The sequence below is a fragment of the Plectropomus leopardus genome, chromosome 10 (assembly GCF_026936395.1).
Source record: "Plectropomus leopardus strain MGB_pleo_1.0 chromosome 10, ASM2693639v1, whole genome shotgun sequence".
NCBI lineage: Eukaryota > Metazoa > Chordata > Actinopteri > Perciformes > Serranidae > Plectropomus > Plectropomus leopardus.
In genome coordinates, this window is record NC_142185.1 from 36,808,083 (window position 1) to 36,829,170 (window position 21,088).

Here is a 21,088-nt window from a genome sequence, read left to right on the forward strand (position 1 = left end):
CCAGATTCAAACCGTGTCCCTCTGAGTGTCCCTCTGAGTGTCCCTCTGAGTGTCCCTCTGAGTGTCCCTCTGACGGGCTGATGAAGGGGGGCGTTATTTAGCAGCTTGGCCCGCGCCTCGTGTCTGTGCAGCGTCTCTTTGGGGATCGTTATTTGGCAGGTTTGGCCTCGGCCGCGGTCTCTCCAGTGTCCAGGGTCTTGAGGAGGCGGAAGAGGCCGGCAGCCTCTCGGATGCGGCTGAACTCGATGCAGAAGGCCTGAACCTCGATGAACAGGTCCTGAACGTTGATGATCTTGTTTCTGATGAGTGACTGAAGGAAGACACACACCAGACGGACCAGACGGTTCTGAGGACAAACATCAGTGAGGACAAACATCAGTGAGGACAAACATCAGTGAGGACAAACATCAGTGAGGACAAACATCAGTGAGGACAAACATCAGTGAGGACAAACATCGAACAACAGAAATATAAAAAAGTCAAATCTACAGCCTCCAAACTTAAACTCAACATTAAAACCGGAGATCCTGAAGATCCTTAATCCAACCTTTTGCTGCATTTTAGTCTCTTTTCTTCTTCCTGTTGTGATAACTGTGTGTGTGTTGATGCATGTGTCCTAAATGTAGTCCAGATTGTGTATCTGAGTGTAATCAGTGAATTTGCAGCTCAGCTCCTACAATAAGTCTAAAATACACTGTGGAAACTAAATAGTTACATTCAGACTGTTCAGGTCCAAAAATGCTCCATTGAAACCCATTCAAACTGACATTTTTGATCCCACAGCCATCAGAGCAGAAAAACAGGACTTGTATTATTTCTGGGTGTCATTCTGGGCTTTTGACTCTGAATTTGTCATTTTTTAAAATCTAAAAACATAGTGGTATCATGACAAAAACCTGGCATTTAAAGGGTTGAAATTCAGAAAATTAATTAATATTTCTGATTAGGACTGATGATGCTGGTTAAAAAAATAAACTCATATCAACTTATAATAATTTTTAAACCTTGATTTTGAAAAGATTTTGTGTGCAGAACGATACGAAGGAGTGTGATATCAAAACGGCTCTGAGGGTTAAAGACTTTTCTGATCTGATCAAATCGTTTTTAAGGACTATTGTTATTATTGTTATTGTGATTATTATTATTATTTTTATCATCATCATCATCATCATCATTATTATTAGTATTATTATTGTGTGTTATCAATATTGTCATCGTTATCATAACATCACTTTTCTTGTGCTGTATTCAGCCTCCTTTTCACAAGTTTTTAACCCCTCAAACTTGCAAAAATGTGATTTCTTGTAAAGATAACTTGGCAAAAAATGTTCCACAAATGACAAAGACATAGTAAAGGTGAGCAGGAAATGACCTGAAAAACAGCTGGAGGTGATTAGAAGAAATTAAAAAAATAAAAAATAAAATAAATCTTGAAGTTACATATTTAAAATATATTTTTAAAATCATTTTCGGTCCTTTTTAAGGTCTTTTTTAATTATTAATTGTCAGTACTTATTTATTTTTTATTTTCTTTGATTATTTTCAGGTCATTTCTTTGTAACTTTTTACAAAGTTCTTTTAACAAAGTTCGGCCTTTTCTCCTGAAGTTGCTGATTATCTTCTGTGCTTTTGAACGAGATCAAACCAATTGGTTTGGGTTTGAAAGGGTTAAAATGTTGCACTGTACCTGCATGTATTTGTCTTTGATCTGCTCGCAGGTGGAGATGCAGTTGGAGATGTAGAGGTGGATGAACTCCGGAGGTAAATCCACCGCCGTGGTCAACCTGAGGACACACGAACGCCACAGAGAGCAGATTTAACTCTGAAAGAACCGAAACACGCGGAGCACAGACGCGACGCAGCAGAGCGTGTTTTTCGCAGCAGCTTCACCGATTTGATCGTGAAATGTAAAAACGCCGAAGCGAGCGGCGTCCTCACCTGTTGACGACCTCCATGGAGTGCAGAGACATGTCCATGTTGACCAGCACGGAGAAATACTCGGTGATCTGGCTGCTCTGCATCAGCTTCAGCAGCATCTCGATGGCCACCAGCGGGTTGTTCTCCACCAGGTCGGGCAGCTTCGCCGGAGACAGACCGATGTGGTAAACCAGCTTCGGGTCCTTCTCCAGCTCCGCCAGCAGCTGGACGGACAGAGAGACGGAGACAGCGACAAAGACAGAGTTAATTTTTGAGTCCAAATTTGAAGAAAGTGCCTTTTGTTTTTTTTAAATTATATAATTTAGTTTTTTCACGATCATGACATCATCATTTTCTAACAGACCTTCACTTGGAAACACATGCACGGATAAATATTATGTGACCTGCTGCAGCGTGACCCGCGTTCACCTGTGACCCGCGTTCACCTGTGACCCGCTCTCACCTGTTACCCGCTCTCACCTGTGACCTACTCTCACCTGTGGCCTACTCTCACCTGTGACCTACTCTCACCTGTGACCCGCACTCACCTGTGACCTACTCTCACCTGTGACCCGCACTCACCTGTTACCCACTCTCACCTGTGACCTACTCTCACCTGTGACCCGCACTCACCTGTGACCTACTCTCACCTGTGACCCATGCTCACCTGTGGCCTGCTCTCACCTGTGACCCGCGCTCACCTGTGACTGCTGCTGGGCGGACAGCGAGCTCTTGAAGGCCTTGGACATGATGCGTTTGATCTCCACACCAGTGCTGTTCTTCACACACATGGAGCGATCCCATTGGACGCTGTGGTCCGGCTCGGTGGGGTTCAGCCACGCCAGCTCGTCCTCGCACACGTGGAGCGGCGGCGGCGGGCGGATGAACTCGGGGCGGAAGTGACCTGCGGACGGAGAAAGCCTTGTGACTGTTCTGTTTTCTTCATATTAAAAACTCGTTCACCAGAAACACTTACTCTCCAGAGGAGGGCGGGGCCCCGTGACCAGAGACTCTATGATCTGATTGGCCACGGAGCTGTCGAATCCGGAGTTGGAGGAGTCTGGGTCGGGGTCGTTCAGGATGCTCGGGAAGCTGGCTTTGCTCTGAGTGGGCAGCTCCGACTGACGCTCTGCGGCACAAACACAACAAGCAACAACCTTTAATACTTCAATAAACATAAAAAAAATAAAAAAGGGCCGACGGCGGACAAACTGCTCACTGAGTTACTTTATAAACTCTGAGGAGCAGATTAAAAACGGACGATTATCCAAAATGATTCACTTTAAACAAGAGTTGTGTTTGAGTTGATCAGTCATGAGTCGTTCTGTCTGACGCTTCACGTACTTCAACAACTCAACTCAAGTTATATTTTATACACTTTCAGTATTTTTTATATTTTCAGCTACACTTTAAGTTTCTGCCTTTAACTGTCTGAAACCCGGAGCGACATCGATTTTCTCTCAAAAACATGGAAAAAAAGGCAACTTGGCAGGAAATGTCCTGCAAACTGCAAAATAAATTGTAGATTCAGGAAATCATTTTTGAGTGAGGGAAAGTGTCTAGAAAACTAAATATTTATAATTATCATAATTTTTTTTACAGAATAGTTATAGTTTTAGACAGTTTTTCGGGTCATTTTTTACTTTACATTTTTTTGTTTGGTTTAGTTTTTTTAGGTCATTTCCTTTTAACTTTTTCCCCCTAATTTCTTGCTTATTTTTGGGGTCATTACTTTTTAAGCTCCTCGCAGCCAAATTTTTAAAAAAACATCAGGAAAAAAGGCAAAGAGTAACTCGGCAAGAGATGCTCCACAAATTTTAATAAATTAGCAGATTTAGAAAATTATTTCTAAAAAAACTGGGGAAATGTCTGAGGAAAAAGCTAGAAAAAAATGTCATTTACAAATATCTTGATTACTTCAAAATATGTTACAAAATTAGACCTTTTTTAAGGTCAATCCATTGTTTTATTGTATTTTACTTTTGTTCTTTTCTTTTTTGTTTTTACTAATTTTCAGGTAATTTTCTTGCACTTTTTTTTCTAATTTGTTGCTAATTTTTGGGTAATTCCTTGATTGCCTTCAGTTCTAAAGTTTTAAACATGAGTGTTGTCGCTTTTAGTAATAATAATAATACTAATAAAAATAATAAGCTTTATTTGTATAGCAACGTTCATACAAGAAATGCAGCCCAATGAAAAAAATCATGTCCTGAGTGCTTCACATCAAAAGACATAAAGACATACTGAAACATGCAAATAAAAATGACAGAAGATCAGAACAGAACACACAGAAAACATCTTCACATGATAATTCTAGTAAAAGTAAGATAATGAGATGGAAAATAAAACCCACTGAGACAATATTCATAAAAATAAAGCTAAAAATAGTCAACAAAATGCATAAAATTAAGGAAAATACAGCATTTAAAGCGGTGCAGCCGTGTGTAAGTGTGACGCGTGTGCAGCTGCGCTCTGACCTGCTAACGCCAGCTGCAGCCCGCTGATATCGATGGCCTGCGGCATGTTGCCGACGTCCATGCAGGACACCTGTCTCGGCGTCTTCTTGAAGAGATCTCTGGGCGGCGCCAACATCAGCTGCGACAGGAAGAACTTCTCGGGCTGCGTGATGGGAGGCAGGAAGCCTGCAGAGAGGTCACATGACACAGAACAGACTTATGGGTATAAAATGTTGAAGGAGAACACGCGTGGCCTTTCCATGAAAAAAAAACAAAAAAAAACGTTTTATGTTCTTCATATCTGTTTTAGCATCACTTTTATTTTACATGTGCTGCTGTTCAACAGAATTTGGGCATCCTGCATCATTTTGCTATTAGATATTCAAGTAAATAAAAAAGTACACAAATAAATACAACGTTTACAAAAAAGGAAATATAATGTTTTTCTGAGATTCACCGATGACATTTCTTTTCTTTTGTAAACATCTAAGACTGTTTTTATTTCTAGAGACGAGAAAAGAGTGAATTCGATCCTAAATACGATGTGGCATTGAAAACATTAACCCTTAGAGCTTGCTTTAATATCACACACAATCGTTTCACTCTGCACACAAAATGCACTTTTTAAATATAAAGCTTTAAAAAAAATACTGTATATTAGTATCATTTTATTATATAATTCTCTGATTTCATTGAGTTTATTTTTTTAACCAACATCAGCCTTAATCATAAATATCAAATATTCATTAATATTCAGAATTTTAAGCCTTTAAATGCCAGGTTTTTGTCATGATTGCATTATGTTTTTAGATGAAAACACACACACACACACACACACACACGCCAAAAAATAATAATTATTGTCATGCAAAGATGACTTTTTTTACTGATAGCCTGGGATTGTCAATGATTTGATCATTTTGGCTGTGTTGATGCATATGGCATAGATTAAAACCACCCTGTAACTTTGTTCTGTTTCCTTCATGTTTAACCCCTTAGGGCCCACTTTAATATCAAACACACTCATAACGCTCTGCCCACAAAATGCACTTCTCAAAATCAAGTTTTAAAAAATAATATAGATTAATATTATTTTTTTATTTTCACTGCATGTATTTGCCAACTGACATCAGTCCTAATCATAACAATCAAATATTCATTAATTTTCAGAATTTTAACCCTTTAAATGCAAAGTTTCATAATTCCACTGTGTTTTCAGATTAAAATAAAAGAAAATAAAGAGCTTTTTTTCAGTCTCCTCCTCGGTGTGTGAGTGTAGCTGCTGACAGTCTGGGATCTGTCAGTGTGTGAGTGTAGCTGCTGACAGTCTGGGATATGTCAGTGTGTGAGTGTAGCTGCTGACAGTCTGGGATATGTCAGTGTGTGAGTGTAGCTGCTGACAGTCTGGGATATGTCAGTGTGTGAGTGTAGCTGCTGACAGTCTGGGATATGTCAGTGTGTGAGTGTAGCTGCTGACAGTCTGGGATATGTCAGTGTGTGAGTGTAGCTGCTGACAGTCTGGGATATGTCAGTGTGTGAGTGTAGCTGCTGACAGTCTGGGATATGTCAGTGATCAGCAGCTACATTGACTGTGACAGGTCACCTAGTGGAAATAGCATGTATTTCCTCCATATGCCAAATATGGTCAAAATGACCTCATCAGGTGGAAAATAGTCAAAATGACAAATTCAGAGTCAAAAGCCCAGAATGACACCCAGAAATAATACAAGTCCTGTTTTTCTGCTCTGATGGCTGTGGGATCAAAAATGTCAGTTTGAATGGGTTTCAATGGAGCATTTTTGGACCTGAACAGTCTGAATGTAACTATTTAGTTTCCACAGTGTATTTTAGACTTATTGTAGGAGCTGAGCTGCAAATTCACTGATTACACTCAAATACACAATCTGGACTACATTTAGGACACATGCATCAACACACACACAGTTATCACAACAGGGAGAGGAAAAGAGACTAAAATGAGAAACAGTCACTGAGGGTTGTCAGCGTGTAAAAAAAAAACCCTGTACGTACCTGAGAGCACCTTCTCCGGCTCCTCCCCGGCAGGTGAGGGGTTCAGCAGGTGAGCAAACACGGCGGCGAACGGGTTGGCGGCCAGCGGCTCGGTGCGGTACATCTCCCAGAGCAGGTAGAGGGCGGTGAGCCGCTGCGGGGAGCTGGGCAGCAGGTCGGGCTGCTGCAGCAGCATCACCAGCACCGAGCCCACCCTGAAGTGCTCCGCCTTGCCGAAGTAGTGGTGGAAGTGCGTGGACAGGCTCTCGAAGGTGTTGGTGCACGCCTCCTCCGAGATGATGCTCAGCAGGTTGGACAGCTCCTTCGGGGCGAGAGTCATGGTCCTCCCGCCTCGGTCAGCTAGCTCTCCGGGGATCTGGTGTCTTATTAACGTCTATTTTCTGTCGCGACAGTTCACCTGTCCTCACCTGTGGCGCGTTAATGTCCACCTGTCCTCCTCTGCTAACACATGTCAACAAACAGCCCGAGCGGCGTTAGCAAACAGTTAGCTTAGCCTAGCAGCGCTAACTCACAAACCCCGGCAAAGACATGTCACAAACCGACGAGCCCGACCGACAAAACCTCCGCGCGCCGCTCCGGTAGCTTCATAACCGCCTTATAAAACCGAAAAACACCGACTGAGCTCAAAAATCCGCCCAGATTTAGTCCAGTTTGTTGGAGTGACTCCTCACGGACCTCCTGCGTTAACGTTAGCCGTTTAAATTCTGGTTTGACCCCGCATGCGCAGTGCAGTGTGGGTAGTGTAGTTTCCGGCTCCGGGGTTTCACTTCCCGCCCATTTTTAATTTAAATAAATCTTCCAATTAATGATTTTAAACGGCACTAAATCATCATTAATCATGAATATATCAGCAGTTAATTTTAAAATTGAAACTGACCTGAAATAAATAAATTAAAAAATCGACTCACTGACAACTTCTTTACCCATAAGCCCACGCGAAGTACTTCCGGTTCACGGCGCTATCAAAGTAAAAGTTGTAACTCGTGGACTTCTTGAACGTAACCAAATTAATGATTATAATATATAACAATTATAATTAATAAAACAACATACAAAAAATAACGTAAAGGAGAAGGAAATAATAATAATAATGATATGGAAATTTATAAACAAAAAAAGTTAAATTCAAATATCAATAATAATGCATATTATTAGAATATATCATCATTATATAATGATTATTTATCGTGGAATGTAAAACCAATGATTACAATAGACATATATAATTTAAAATGGACATAAATAGGTTATATAAAAAAAAAAACAACAACATTAGCAGTGATAATTATTATTGTTATTTTGTATCATTGAAATAAATGCCTTTTTTTTCTTAAAATAGTTTTGGTGTTTTTTCTCTTTAAAATCTTGGTAATTTATAAGAGGAAAAGGGTAATTTTTTAAAAGAAAACATGCCTTCCACCTGCAGGTTTGTAAAGTATGTTTTCTTTATAAATCACCAAAAATGAATTATTAGCCAGAAACTGTAAAACAGAAATTATCGCTGGATTTTCAAACTTTAAACGGCCCTCACCATGTGTTATTATACAGGTTCGTAGAACAAAATTCAGGACTTTTCCAAAACTTTCAGGGTATATATAGTTTTGCAAAATTGCCAAATCCGGTTTTTAATGACTGTCGTTTTCTCAGTAATTTCTCGTGTTTCCGGCTCACTTCTGAACGCTGTAAAAAGAAAGGCGGGAGGTTAAAGGTCAGATATTTGAATTTTGTTGGAGTTTAATGAGTTTGTGCACACAGATCCACAGTCTGTCTGAACTCTGATGAAGAGGCGGGAAACGTCCGCAGCCTGAGAGACGCCGTCCGTCTCATTTCTGTCTTCACTCTGAGTTAAAGGACACCTGCCGGCCGAACACGAACCAGAGCGAGACGACACCTGAAACACACCTGCGAGTCTCAGGTTCGACTCTGGAAGATAAAACACGGGCATCAAAAAGGAGTTTGATTTTATTTTGCTGTTTTAAATTCTGTTGTTTTATTGTGATAATCATGTCAATTTTTTTAGTGACAGATTATTTTTTAATTTTAGGTTGTTTTTTTTCAGTTTCAACTTTCTGTCATTCTTTACATTTAGCAATTTTAACTGACAAAAGAAATCTCAAGTTTGTTATTGAAAAAGTGAAATAATTATTTTGGATGCCCTTGTTTTATTTTTCAATGATTTCTTTTCTGCAACATTTTTTTTCTTGATTAATGCAAAACTTTATTTCTGATGCCAAAACTTGCTCTCCATAGGATTAGAGCTGCAACGATTTATTGATTAGTTGCCAACTATTAAACTAATTTGATAATCAATTAAGAAATTTGAATAATTAAATAAATAATTGGAAAAAAAAAATATTTTTTTTAATTTTGTCCATTTCTTTTAAACATTTGGTAATTCTTACAGAAAAACATTTTCTTCAAAGATTTTTTTTAAAGAAATTTTTCTTCTTTACATTTTTTGACAGAAACCTTTTCTCTGTAAAATTAGAATTTTGGCCATTTTTTTAAAAAAGGCAATTTTTGGAGAAAACATTTCAGTGATAATTTTTTTGTTTAAAAATATGGGTGTTTTTTGCTTTTTTTTTGAAAATATTGGATTTATTGGATTGAATGAATATTGGATATTAGATTTTTCTTAAAACCTTTAATGGAGAAATTATTGGCATATTAATCAAGAATGAAAATAATCAGTTGCAGCTCTTCAGTGAACACAGAGACTCAGTTTGTGGCTGTAAAACATTAATTTTCGCTCTCAGACTTCAACACACTTCAGTTTCTGAGCCTCTTAAATATCAAACTGTACAACAAGGAAACACTGTTTCAGGTCCACGTCAGTCCACGAGGGAACGTTTGGTTCATACTGCTTCACACACACACACGCACGCACGCACGCACGCACGCACGCACACACACACACACACGCACACACACACACCTGTATATATATATATATATATATATGGCACAATAACCTCCAGCTGCAGCGGACAGTCAGCTGGACGTCTCTTTAAAGGGCTTTTTTACAACCAAACAGCACAGAACAGAAACATCATCATCACCTCCAGCTCGTCAAACAAACACCAGAAATAAAAAATATAAAGATATGAAACACTGTGAATAAAAATGTCAGTTATATATTCAGGCATGCAGGCAAACACACTGTAAACTTCAACACCGGCACAGGCGCTCTGTTCAGGGCCACGTCTCCATGACAACACCACGACCGACGCGCAGAGAGGACGGAGAGGACTGAGAGGAGGACAGAGGACAGAGAGGACAGAGAGGAGGACAGAGAGGACGGAGAGGACTGAGAGGAGGATGGAGAGGACTGAGAGGACGGAGAGGAGGACAGAGAGGTGGACAGAGAGGAGGACTGAGAGGAGGACTGAGAGGACGGAGAGGACTGAGAGGACAGAGAGGAGGACAGAGAGGACTGAGAGGACAGAGAGGACGGAGAGGACAGAGAGGACAGAGAGGACGGAGAGGACAGAGAGGACTGAGAGGACAGAGAGGACAGAGAGGACAGAGAGGACTGAGAGGACAGAGAGGACAGAGAGGACGGAGAGGACGGAGAGGACGGAGAGGACAGAGAGGAGGACGGAGAGGACGGTGAGGAGGACGGAGAGGACGGAGAGGAGGACGCTTCAAACACGCCTGAGATTGACTTCAATCGGTCCGTGTTCTGAAGTTTGGCGCAAACGCTTCGGAGGAAAACCTCTGAGCTGATTTAATCCGAACACAAAGTCACATCTTTACCTTTAAGTTTCCAGGATTTCTTTCAGGACTTTAAGGCATTTTTTTCATTATTTAAGAGCGGGACGGACGCAAAAAGGGGCTTGACTTTAGGGGACGAGTATACAGCTTTAAATGGCTTCAATTTGTATTTATTTTACTGCGAACTTTAAAAAAAGGCAATTTTCCCTTTACAATATTTGTCGATTTTAAAGGGAAAAAAGCCATTTTTGGCACACAAAAAAAGACTGACAATCTTTTTTGGGGTGATTAACAAAACATGGCCTCCGTTGAACGGAAGTTGAAGTTTAACGTTTTCTTAAAAAAAAATAATCTAAAGATATAAATGCTGATTTTTCCTTCTTAAAAAATATTTCATTTTTTTTCTTTACAAAGAAATATTTACAAAGATTCAATTTTGGTGCTGTTACTGCTGCTGCTTCACATTAACCCTTTAAAACCAAGTTACAAGTTACAAGAAAATAACCTGGAATTTAGCAACAATGATGATAATAAGAAGAAGAAAGAAAAGAAGAAAAGGAAAGGAAAATAAAAATGCAAACAAATAGACATAAAAAAACTTAATAATCAAAAAAGTTAAAAAATATTTTTGATTATATTTCTTTCCCCTTAATTTCTAATAATTTAATTCAGTTATAATTAACTTTGAATTATTTCCCTTTTTTTAAAACTAATTTTTAGGCAATTTTCTTTTCCTAATTTCTTGCAATTTGTGTGACATTTCTTGCCAAGTTGCTCATTGCCTTTTTAGACAAGTTTTCAAAAGAAATCAAACAAATCAAATCAAATTTTCTCAGGTGTCATTTCAGATTTCAAAGGGTTAAAAGCTTTATCTGGTGGCTTTTATTGTGACGCAGCCACAGGAAACAGTGTGTGATTGTCAGTAAAGCGAACTTCAGTGTTTCTATAATTAAGTTTTGATTTTTTTTAAAAGTTTAATTGATGAAAAGAGTCGAAATAACTGTTTGGATTTTACTGTTTGCAGAGAAAACGAGCAGGAGAGTAAAAAACGAGAGTAAATCGTTAATGTCGAGAAAATCTCTGAATTTAGTGTTTGATGAAAAGTGTCTTTTGCATAGCTTCATTTCATTCTGTCTATTTAATCTCTAAACGTTAATCTGGGCTCCGATATGCTGAAACTAAAAATAATCTCGTCACTTCGGGCAGAAACACTGAGCGTCCTCTGCTGAGGGTCGAGGGACGGACAAGAGGACACAAATACGGAAGCCCAGAGGAGACAAACTGTGTTTCAATGTTTTTTTTTTGATCACAACAAAAAAAATCTTAACTTAATACATTTGTTTTCCTGCAAGTGTGAGATTATTTTTCCAAGACTGAAAAATTTAGCTGAAAAAAAAAACGTTTCCACGGCCGTCAGGATGTGATTTAAAGTTTTTTTCTGCTTCTCGTTATCGAGTCTCGACGTGTTTCTCTGTTTTTTTGGTGAGTTTTACGACTTTGATTTAAAGTTGTTGCGATCAAAAGAAAAACGTCTCCTCTGAGCTGAAACATGAAGACACCTGAAACGCCGCTCAGTCCTCCAACAGCTCATCAACACTGACTCAGCAGAGACGCCCTGAAAGAAAGGCCTGATGGGTAAAAACAGAGACGTCTGCAGCTCACAGAACGAACACTCACGTTAAATTATTAGTGATTTTCTGATCTGCTCATGATCGATTATTGTGAATCTAAACTGAAAAACAAACAGAGCCGAGTCGTCTTTTTTCCCTCCCGGCTCAGATCGGAGACAGCGGGCCGCAGTGAGACGCCGCGGAGACGTCCTCTCTGTCCTCAGTCGGCGTAGTGCATGATGGACTCCACATAGTTTCCGGGGAAGAGGCCGGTGGTGGCGTTCATCACGCCTTCGTACCAGCCGTCCTCGTTCTTCTTGATGACGTAGATGATGGCTCCTTCCTGGAACGACAGCTCGTCCTCTTTGTCCGCCGTGTAGTCGTAGATGGCGACCACTGGGGGGCGACAAACAGCCCAAAATATCATTCATAATCAACAATGTGTTTCAGATCGATTTGATAGAGGACATGCAGGGAGGAAACGCAGGGAGGACACGCAGGGAGGACACGCAGGGAGGACACGCAGGGAGGACACGCAGGGAGGACACTTTGAGTTCGTCCTGCAGAATCAGTGAGCATTTTAAATCAGTGATACTCAACTTATGGCCTGAGGGCCAAATCTGGCCCCTGACAGGGTCAAGGTCATCCTAGAAATGTCCTTAAATCCAAGAAACATCTTGAGATCCTAAAACTGTCCTAAAATCCAAAAAATGCCCTAAAATCAGGAACACGTCCTAAAATCTTAGAAATGTCCTAAAATCCATGAGGCTGCTGTGATTGGCCCCTGGCCTCCTGTCATTTTTAAATAGTGGCCCCCAGTGAAGCAGGTTGTGCCTCCCTGCTGCAGCTGATTTGGGACTCCGTGTCTCCGTACCTTTCTCCTGGTAGCTCCTGGGGGCCCACGGCGGGTCCTCCTCAGCGTACGGGTCGCTGTACTCCACCACTGCAGAGTCCTCCTCTTCAGCGCCGTCCTCCACCGGCTGAGGAGTCGGCAGGGGCTCCTCGGGACCTGACTGGCTCTCAGGGGCCGGGGGAGGAGGGACGTCTGAGACTGGAGGGGAGAAAAGACGTCAAACATCCAAAAAAAACCACACACACACACACACACACACACACACACACACACACACACACACACACACACACACACACACACACACACACACACACACACACACACACACACACACACAGATCAGCAGCTACATTGACTGTGACAGGTCACCTAGTGGAAATAGCATGTATTTCCTCCATATGCCAAATATGGTCAAAATGACCTCATCAGGTGGAAAATAGTCAAAATCCCAGAATGACACCCAGAAATAATATAAGTCATGTTGTAAGTAAGTAAACATATGAACTGATTAAAGTAAAACTTTAAAAATAAATAAATAAAAATAAAAAGTAAAAACTTAAAATCTCCAAAATGAAACAAAACTCTGAGACTTACTGGACTCCTGAACTCGAGCGACGAATCCCATCAGAGGAAGCTGAGGAGTGAACTGCAGGAGGGAGGGGGGCGGGGGGGACGCTGCACACACACACACACGAGACACACACGAGACACACACACACATTAAAGCTGTGTAAATAATAAAATAATTAACCCCGTTCATCCATGTGTGTGTGTGTGTGTGTGTGTGTCTCCTCTGTGTGTGTGTGTGTGTGTGTGTGTGTGTGTGTGTGTCTCCTGTGTGTGTGTGTGTGTGTGTGTGTCCTGTGAGTGTGTGTGTGTGTCTCCTGTGTGTGTGTGTGTGTGTGTGTGTCCTGTGAGTGTGTGTGTGTGTGTGTGTACCTGGGCTCTGGTTGAAGTAGGGGCCCCCGTTGACCTGGTTCTGCGTTTCTATTGGCTGGCCGGTCACAGAGGGGGGGCGGCGGTATGGCAGCGACCCCCCGACCTGAGGAGCCTGCTGTCGGGGCTGAGGACGGTTCATACTGAAGAACTGAGGGACGATGGGACCTGAGACAGAGGACACAGGACGGGGACGGACGTGAGGTCCACGTTTGTGAATCCGGTTCAGAACTGGTCGTAAACAGGAAACATTAACGAGAAAAACTTTCCCCAAAAGAAATGAGCAAAACATTAAAAGAAATGAACGAAAAGTAGAAGAAAATTTCCGAACCATTACCCGAAAATTATTCAGAGAACAAACACAGAAAAGCTTGAAAAGCAAACGTACGGACGTCCTGTAACATGATTTTAACGACGCAATCGTGGTACGACCACGCAATCACGGCAGCTACAGAAGTCCACGACCGGCACCAAAGTCCAAAAACAAAACACTACCCGGGTTCAGATCACCAGGCCGGTCCTCCCAATCAGGTTTCTCCGTCATGGCCCACGTGATCGTGAAGTCCCCCTGAAGAACGATGGTAGACATGTGCTTTGTGGACTTGGAGAAGACCTAAATCGCATCCCTGTGGGGGTCCTGTGGGGGTCCTGTGGGAGTCCTGTGGGGGTCCTGTGGGGGTCCTGTGGGAGTCCTGTGGGGGTCCTGTGGGGGTCCTGTGGGGTCCTGTGGGAGTCCTGTGGGGTCCTGTGGGGTCCTGTGGGGGTCCTGTGGGAGTCCTGTGGGGGTCCTGTGGGGGTCCTGTGGGGGTCCTGTGGGAGTCCTGTGGGGAGTCCTGTGGGGGGTCCTGTGGGAGTACGGGGTGCCGGGGTCGTGTCTGCGAGCCATCCAGTCCCTGTACAACCCGGTGAGAGGTGTGTCCGCAGACTTGGCGTGAAGTCAAACAGGTTCTCAGAGGGTGTCTGTCTCCGCAGGGATGTCCCTTGTCTCTGATACAGGATCTCAAGGTGCAGCCAGGGGGAGGAAGAGGTCCGGTTAGTCCAAATCTGAGGCCGCTGTTCTCCGCCGGAAACCGGTGGACTGTCCCCTCTGGGTGAGGATCTTCTTTTTTCCTACACATTTTCTCTCGTTTTTTTTAAAGAAAGTTTTGGCTTTTTTTCCTCCAAAATTTTTGCTCACTCTATTTTTCCTTTTAATGATTTCAGTGATTTTTAAATAAAACATTTTTGGTGTTTTATTCTTTGTTTTATTTTCTTTGAATGTTTTTTTTTTATTTTGAAATTCTTTCCAAACCTTCGGGCATGTTTTCTTAAAAAAAAATGGCATTTTTCCCCCTTATAAACTTTTGGCCATTTTTAAAGAAAACATTTTAAAAATGTTTTTTCCCCACAAAAACATGCCTTCCAAACCACCAAGTTTTCTTTAAAAAAATTGATTTTTTTTCCTTAAAAAAATGTGGACATTTCTTCAGAAGAAAACACACACAACTTAAAAACTTTGGCCTTTTTTGTCAGAATTTGTTTGACTTTTTTTGGGTGATTTTTAAAGAAAACGTGTTTTAAACTAAACTAAAATAAAAAAACAAAATAAAAATCACCAAAAATGACACCATATATCACAACCTCGAAACTATATGAACAGAAATCATCGTTGGTGTTTTAAATTCATGACGGTCCTTGAACACATCGTGTTGTTTACAGGTTTGTCAGACAAAATTCAACTTTTACAAAAATCCTAGAAAATCCTAAACTTGTAGAAAAATGTAAAAAAAAATTTAAAAACAAATAAAAAAAAACCTGACCTCCTGAATCATTTTTTAAACACGGCCCCTAAGAAAAGCAGGCTGAGGATTGATGCTGAGGAGATAAAAAAGTGAACAAAAACTATAAAAAAAATATCCAACTGTGACACTTTTCTGTGGGAAAACAGAGAAAAGAGGAAGAAAGAGGCAGTGACAGGAACTCACCTTCAGCAGGTGATGAGGAGGAGGAGGAGGAGGAGAGTGTAGGAGGAGGAGGAGCAGGAGGGAGGAGAGACAGCTCCACGTCAGAGGAGGCGGGGGCGGGGTTAGAGGAGGCGGCGGGTGCGTTTGATTGCGTGTGTGTCAGAGGAGGTGAGTCGGCGTGCTGCGCGGGTGAGTTTGGCGGCAGGGCGGCGTTGGGTTGTGTTAAGGTGGTGGTGGAGGAGGAGGAGGAGAAGGAGGAAGGAGTGGGGGAGGGCGAGGGGGAGGAGTTAGGAGCAGTGGAGGAGGAGCTCGCAGGTCCAGCAGTCGGAGAAACTTCCAGGAGGAGGAGAGGAGGCAAGGAAGGAAGGAAGGAAGGAGGTAAGGAAGGAAGGAAGGAAGGAAGGAGGGAAGGAAGGAACGAAGGAGGTAAGGAAGGAAGGAAGGAAGGAAGGAAAGAGGGAAGGAGGCAGGGAGTGAGGAAACCACAACTTTACTGAAGGCATCTCGACTAAAGTGAAACATCACAACCAGAAATATCAGCTGTTTATGTGATTTAATCATCTGTTTTTGCAGTTTAATATAAAAATAAAAATTAATTTTCATTACGACAAACTTTTTAAGACTTTTTTAAGCGTCACTAGACAAAATTAAATTCAAGACAATTTTACAGCAGCACAAACTGAAGGAAATAAGTGAAAGGATAAAATAAATATTAATTATCACATAAAATATGATTTTTTTTGGTGACATTAATGCAAGAGAGGATTTTTTTAATATTTTACAAAAACAACTTATAATAATAATAATAAATATTACTTTTCTTGTCATTTTTAAGATTTCTGAAATATCTATCTAAGACTCTTTAATACAAATTAAGGCTAATTTTTTTGGATTAATGGATTTAAAGCTTTTTAAGACTTTTTAAGGATCGGTGGGAATCCTGTTTTCAGACACGATGAGACGAATCAATCACCATTTTTCTTTTCGTAAACACTAAAAACGGCTCACACAGACTCCACCACATAAGGGCTTAAATGTTGAATTTTTGGTCCGCTCTTTAAATTCGACACGATAAACTTCGACACGTTAAACGCTGTGACATAACTTTTATCGACATCAACGACTTTTGACCGTTTTTACCAAATGTTATAGTATGACTTATTTCAACATTTTAAATGTTGACTTTTTGGACTGAAATTCTGCACGAAATAAAATTCTTCAAAATACTAATCTATGACTTTTTTTGACATTTGGAACGACGAATTTTTCGGCCATTTTTTCGTGACGTTTTTGGGGGAGGGACTTGTGTTTGTTATTTTGGTTTAGGGGAGGACATACAACTTCAAATTTGGATTTAAATGTAATTGTAATGGAAAACTTTTGGCCATTTTTTTAATTAAAAAATTTGGTGATTCTTAAAGAAAAAAAGGTTTTCTTTGTTATACATTTTTATTGATCATCAAAATCAACAAATCACCAAAAAATGACGCATTTCATCAGAGCCAGCAGCTGCACGAACAGAGACTGTCCTTGAACACATCCTGCATTATTATACCCGTCTGTCAAAAAAATTCTAAGACTTTTCCAAAGCTTCCAAGGTATATTTAGTTTTTCAAAACTTTTCCAGGCCTGGAAATTGCTATTTACATATTCCATGACTTTTCCAGGTTTTTTTTTAATGACAGTATGAATCCTGAAATCATTGTAGGTTTCATTAAAACAGATATTTTTACCTGGAGCCTGAACACGTCGACAGTAAACACAAACTCACACACACAAACACACACACACAAACACACAAACACAAACACACACACACAAACACACAAAAACACAAACACACAAACACACAAAAACACAAACACACAAAAACTCAAAAACACAAACACACAAAAACTCAAACACACAAAAACACAAACACACAAAAACTCAAAAACACAGATTCAAAACACACAAACCTCTGTGTGTGTGTGTGTGTGTGTGTGTGTGTGTGTTACCTGGGAAGGTGGAGGGTGGGGACGGCGTCGGCACGGCGATGGGAATGCCCACGCTGCCACTGCCGCTGTTCTCCCTGCTGCTGCTGCGACTGCTGCTGCTGGGATGGCTGCCACCACTGCTGCCACTGCACACACACACACACACACACACACACACACACACACACACACACACACACACATGCACGCACACATGCACACACGCACGCACACATGCACACACACGCATGCGCACACACACACACACACACACACGCACGCACACACGCACATGCGCACACACATGCACACACACACACACGCACACACACACATGCACACACACGCATGCGCGCGCACATGCACACACACGCACACACAGACAGACACACACACACACACACACACACACAGTTGTTGCTGTTAAACGTGGCCTCCAGTAGAGTCAGTCAGGAGAGGTCAAAGGTCAAAGGCTTCTACAAACAGACCCCATCAAAACTTACGAACAACAAATAATAACAAAAAAAACGAACATTGTGCAATAAACAAAACAGATACGAGTAATAAACCAGAAAGGTCACGAGCAGCTGATTTAACGACAGAAGCAGATGAGGAGGAGGAGGAGGAGGAGGAGGAGGAGGCTGTTAGAGCGGCTGATGAGCTGATGAAGATCAGTGAAACAATGAAGAATAAAAGAAAACTGACGCGCAGACAGGAAGTCAGCCGCCTGTTGACAAAATAAAAGCAGAGCGATGGCGGTTAGCGTCGGCACAGAAGAAATGAAGCGGTGAAAAGCTGCAGAGACGATGAAGCGTCACGCTCAAAAGATCGATGAGTGAGAATTAAATCAGTCGGCGGAGGCTGCGAGGATGAAAGCAGAGTTAGTTTGAGTCGTCTGATTCACTCAGCGGTGAAAAAACTGACCGTCACCTCGAAACTTCGAAACAAGAGTCGCCGAAAAACAACCTGCAGATTTGTTTCTGTTTCTCTAAACACAGAAGTTTGTTTAAAACGACTTATAAACTTTAGTGAGGAGCAGCTCCGGAAAACGGACATCTAGGTGATTAAAAGTTACTGAAAAATGCCAAAATCAGCAAACAGGACGCTCAGAAAAAAAAGTTACATTTATGTTTTTTTGCTAAAGCAAAAAATTCTGAGTTGAAAATAACTTTCCTTAACATTGGCCTGTGTTATATGATGTCTTATAAATAAAGAAATAAATAAATGAATTCATAAATAAAATAAGTTGGTTCCTGCAGTTTAAGGAAAGTTAGACTTAAGACTTATTTAATGCACTCGGGATGAAATTTAAGACCAATATTACAATAACCCAAATTAAAGACGTAAAAAACATGACTGAACCAAATTAATTACTTATGTGTCCTGTAACTTATATAAAAAAATTTTTTTAAGATTTTACAATGCAATGTCAGGAAAAAATGAAATCCTACCTCCAACGTTTTAGCATTTTTAAGACTTTCAAAATATTGACTTTTACAAACAATTTAATACCAATTAAGGCCTTATTTTCAGATTAATATTTTCAATGCATTTTAAGGCTTTTTAAGGATTCTGCTCTAATATGTTTTGAAAATCAACTTGAATATTTCTAATTATTAATAATACTAAATGTCGCCCTGTGTCACCACATTAACTGTTTCAGATATTTTGAAAAAAAAAGCTAAAATAACGTCACTGCCGGATGAAAGCAGAGGAAACATCAGCAGATTTTATGATGAAGTTTAACAACGAAGAAAGAACCAAAGGTGAGAACTCACCAGCAAAGATTTGGGGGAAAATGTAACATCAAATTTTTATTCAATTTTCTGCATCTTTCCTTTAAATTTGTGCCTCAGAGCACAGGTCACAGTCTTATTAGAGTTTAAAGGAACAGTTCGACATTTTGGGAAAAATACTTCAGATTTGAAGGGTGATTTCACTCTAATATCTGTAAACTAAATATGAAGAAAGCTGCCTAACATTTGACGTTGACTGAATTTGTAAAGACATCAACTTAAAATTCAGCAAATTTTAAATTTTAAGGCAGCGCGGACACTACATTTATTTTTTACAGTGGACAGTAACAGTAAAAGATAAAGTATTATGGAGTAATTAAACCTCCTGATTATAAATTCTTTCACCAGTTTACCTTTTTTCTCTTGGGGACCTTTTTTTTTTTGGTTCCTCTTTTCTTGCGACATTAAATGAGATCCGAAATATTTGCTGGTGTTCAGTCACCTCGTTAAATGTGATGAAATCAGCCAAGAACAAAAACATGAACTGAAGCAGAGAAAGAAGGACGCAGCTTTTCTTTAGTCAGTAAAATCATCTTCAACACGTCTGCTGGTCCAGCATGTTGGTCTAACATGGCTTTTGATAAAATGCCTTCAAAACCTGCAGACGTGTGGGTTGGGGTTTGTTTTTTTTGCAAATTTAAAAAAAAAAAAAAACATTTTCGAGACATTTATTAATTTATTGGTAATTTCTGTTGATTTTTTAAAATCCTTTACACATTTTGGTGATTGTAAAGAAAATATGTGTTTTTTGTTGTTTTTTTTCCCCCTTTTAAATATGCCGGCAGGTTTTGGAGGCAAGTCTTTTTTAAAAACATTTTGGCATTTTTAAAAAATTTGTTGTAAATTTTAAATAAAACATTTTGCCGATTGATTTTTCAGCCATTCCTCCTTTTTTTTAATATTTGGCTATTTTTGGGGGGCTTTTTAAAAAAAAATCTGGCTTTTTTTTGGCGATTGTTAAAGAAAATATTTTGGAAACTTTTTTGGGGGGATCATTAAAACATGCCTGCAGGTTTGGAAAGCATTTTTCTTTCTCTAAAAATCACCAAAAATGACACCATTCGCCACAGCGAGAAACTGTAACTGTTATTACACAGGTTTGTGAAACAAAATTCTTTTCCTTACTATACTTTTCCAAACATTTAAGGGTATATTTAGTTTACCAAAATCTTTCAAGGCCTGGAATTTTCCATTTGCAAATTCCATGACCATTCCAGGTTTTCCATGACTGTTTGAGCCCTGTATAAATCTGCATTCCCAAACTAGACGCACAGATGTGTTGAATAAAGACGCAGAAATCTTTAAAAACTTCATCAGAGCGGAGAGAAAAGCTCCGAGGTCTCGCTCCGGACCTCGCCATTTTTACGTGCCAACCCGGCTACCTGTACGTTCGGGGGCGGTGGTTGAGGGTGGCGGTGCGGGCCGGACTGGGCAGCTGTCCGACGATCATATTGTTTCTGGTGGGGCTGGAGACGTAATCGTTGGGCACCACCGGGGGGCGCACCGGCTCCAGCGTCCTGTAGGGGGAGTTCTTCCTGTACGTGTCAGAGGTCGGGGGGAGAAAGGGTTAATGGGCGGATTTATTTCTGATGAGTCTGATGGCAGCGACCCGCAGGGGGCGCACTTCCTGTCCAGCACCAAGAACCTGGAAAAAAAAACATACGATGATGAAATGCTGTGGCTGTCAAACACTCAGCTGTTCTACAGTCAAAGTCCTTCACTTTTTTACAGGATTGTTCATCACTTCTGCCCTCGCTGTGTTTGGGCGTGAGATTTTCTTTGGTGTCATGAGAGCATGAGACTGAGCCCAAAAGCGTGAGACGCACGGAAGATGTGTGGGACTTGGCAGCCCC

General features: G+C 40.7%; 2 protein-coding genes across 7 annotated transcripts in view; both read right to left on the reverse strand.

The window, feature by feature from the left end:
• On the reverse strand, positions 1 to 7,132 carry cnot11 (CCR4-NOT transcription complex, subunit 11). The gene is made up of 7 exons (XM_088083803.1): positions 6,405 to 7,132; positions 4,395 to 4,559; positions 2,894 to 3,046; positions 2,619 to 2,821; positions 1,939 to 2,141; positions 1,688 to 1,784; positions 1 to 346 (listed from the first exon to the last, which is right to left on the reverse strand). Exons 1-7 carry the CDS (start codon positions 6,721 to 6,723, stop codon positions 149 to 151), a joined length of 1,338 nt encoding a protein of 445 aa, XP_087939929.1. The 5' UTR covers positions 6,724 to 7,132; the 3' UTR covers positions 1 to 148.
• A 981-nt stretch (positions 7,133 to 8,113) lies between these two features.
• LOC148188607 (abl interactor 2-like) overlaps positions 8,114 to 21,088 on the reverse strand; it is a 39,716-nt gene continuing 26,741 nt past the window's right edge. For 2 of the 6 annotated variants that reach the window (XM_088083805.1, XM_088083804.1), the window contains 7 exons: positions 20,618 to 20,770; positions 17,461 to 17,585; positions 15,485 to 15,796; positions 13,524 to 13,688; positions 13,179 to 13,259; positions 12,603 to 12,779; positions 8,114 to 12,124 (listed from right to left, as the gene is read on the reverse strand). In XM_088083805.1, the coding sequence (XP_087939931.1) occupies positions 11,949 to 12,124; positions 12,603 to 12,779; positions 13,179 to 13,259; positions 13,524 to 13,688; positions 15,485 to 15,796; positions 17,461 to 17,585; positions 20,618 to 20,770 (1,189 nt within the window). In that variant the 3' untranslated portion in view covers positions 8,114 to 11,948. The remainder of the gene's footprint in view (positions 12,125 to 12,602; positions 12,780 to 13,178; positions 13,260 to 13,523; positions 13,689 to 15,484; positions 15,797 to 17,460; positions 17,586 to 20,617; positions 20,771 to 21,088) is intronic. The other 4 variants (XM_088083808.1, XM_088083807.1, XM_088083806.1 and 1 more) reach the window with 3 other exon arrangements.

Bases quoted from the DNA above. Each gene is read 5' to 3' on its own strand.
- cnot11 (XM_088083803.1), bottom strand. From the start codon at position 6,723: ATGACTCTCGCCCCGAAGGAGCTGTCCAACCTGCTGAGCATCATCTCG. The intron at 3,047-4,394 runs GTCAGAGCGCAG...TTTGTGCCGCAG, and splicing joins GCTGCAGCTGGCGTTAGCAG to AGCGTCAGTCGGAGCTGCCC. The intron at 2,142-2,618 runs GTGAGCGCGGGT...CTGTCCGTCCAG, and splicing joins CCGCCCAGCAGCAGTCACAG to CTGCTGGCGGAGCTGGAGAA.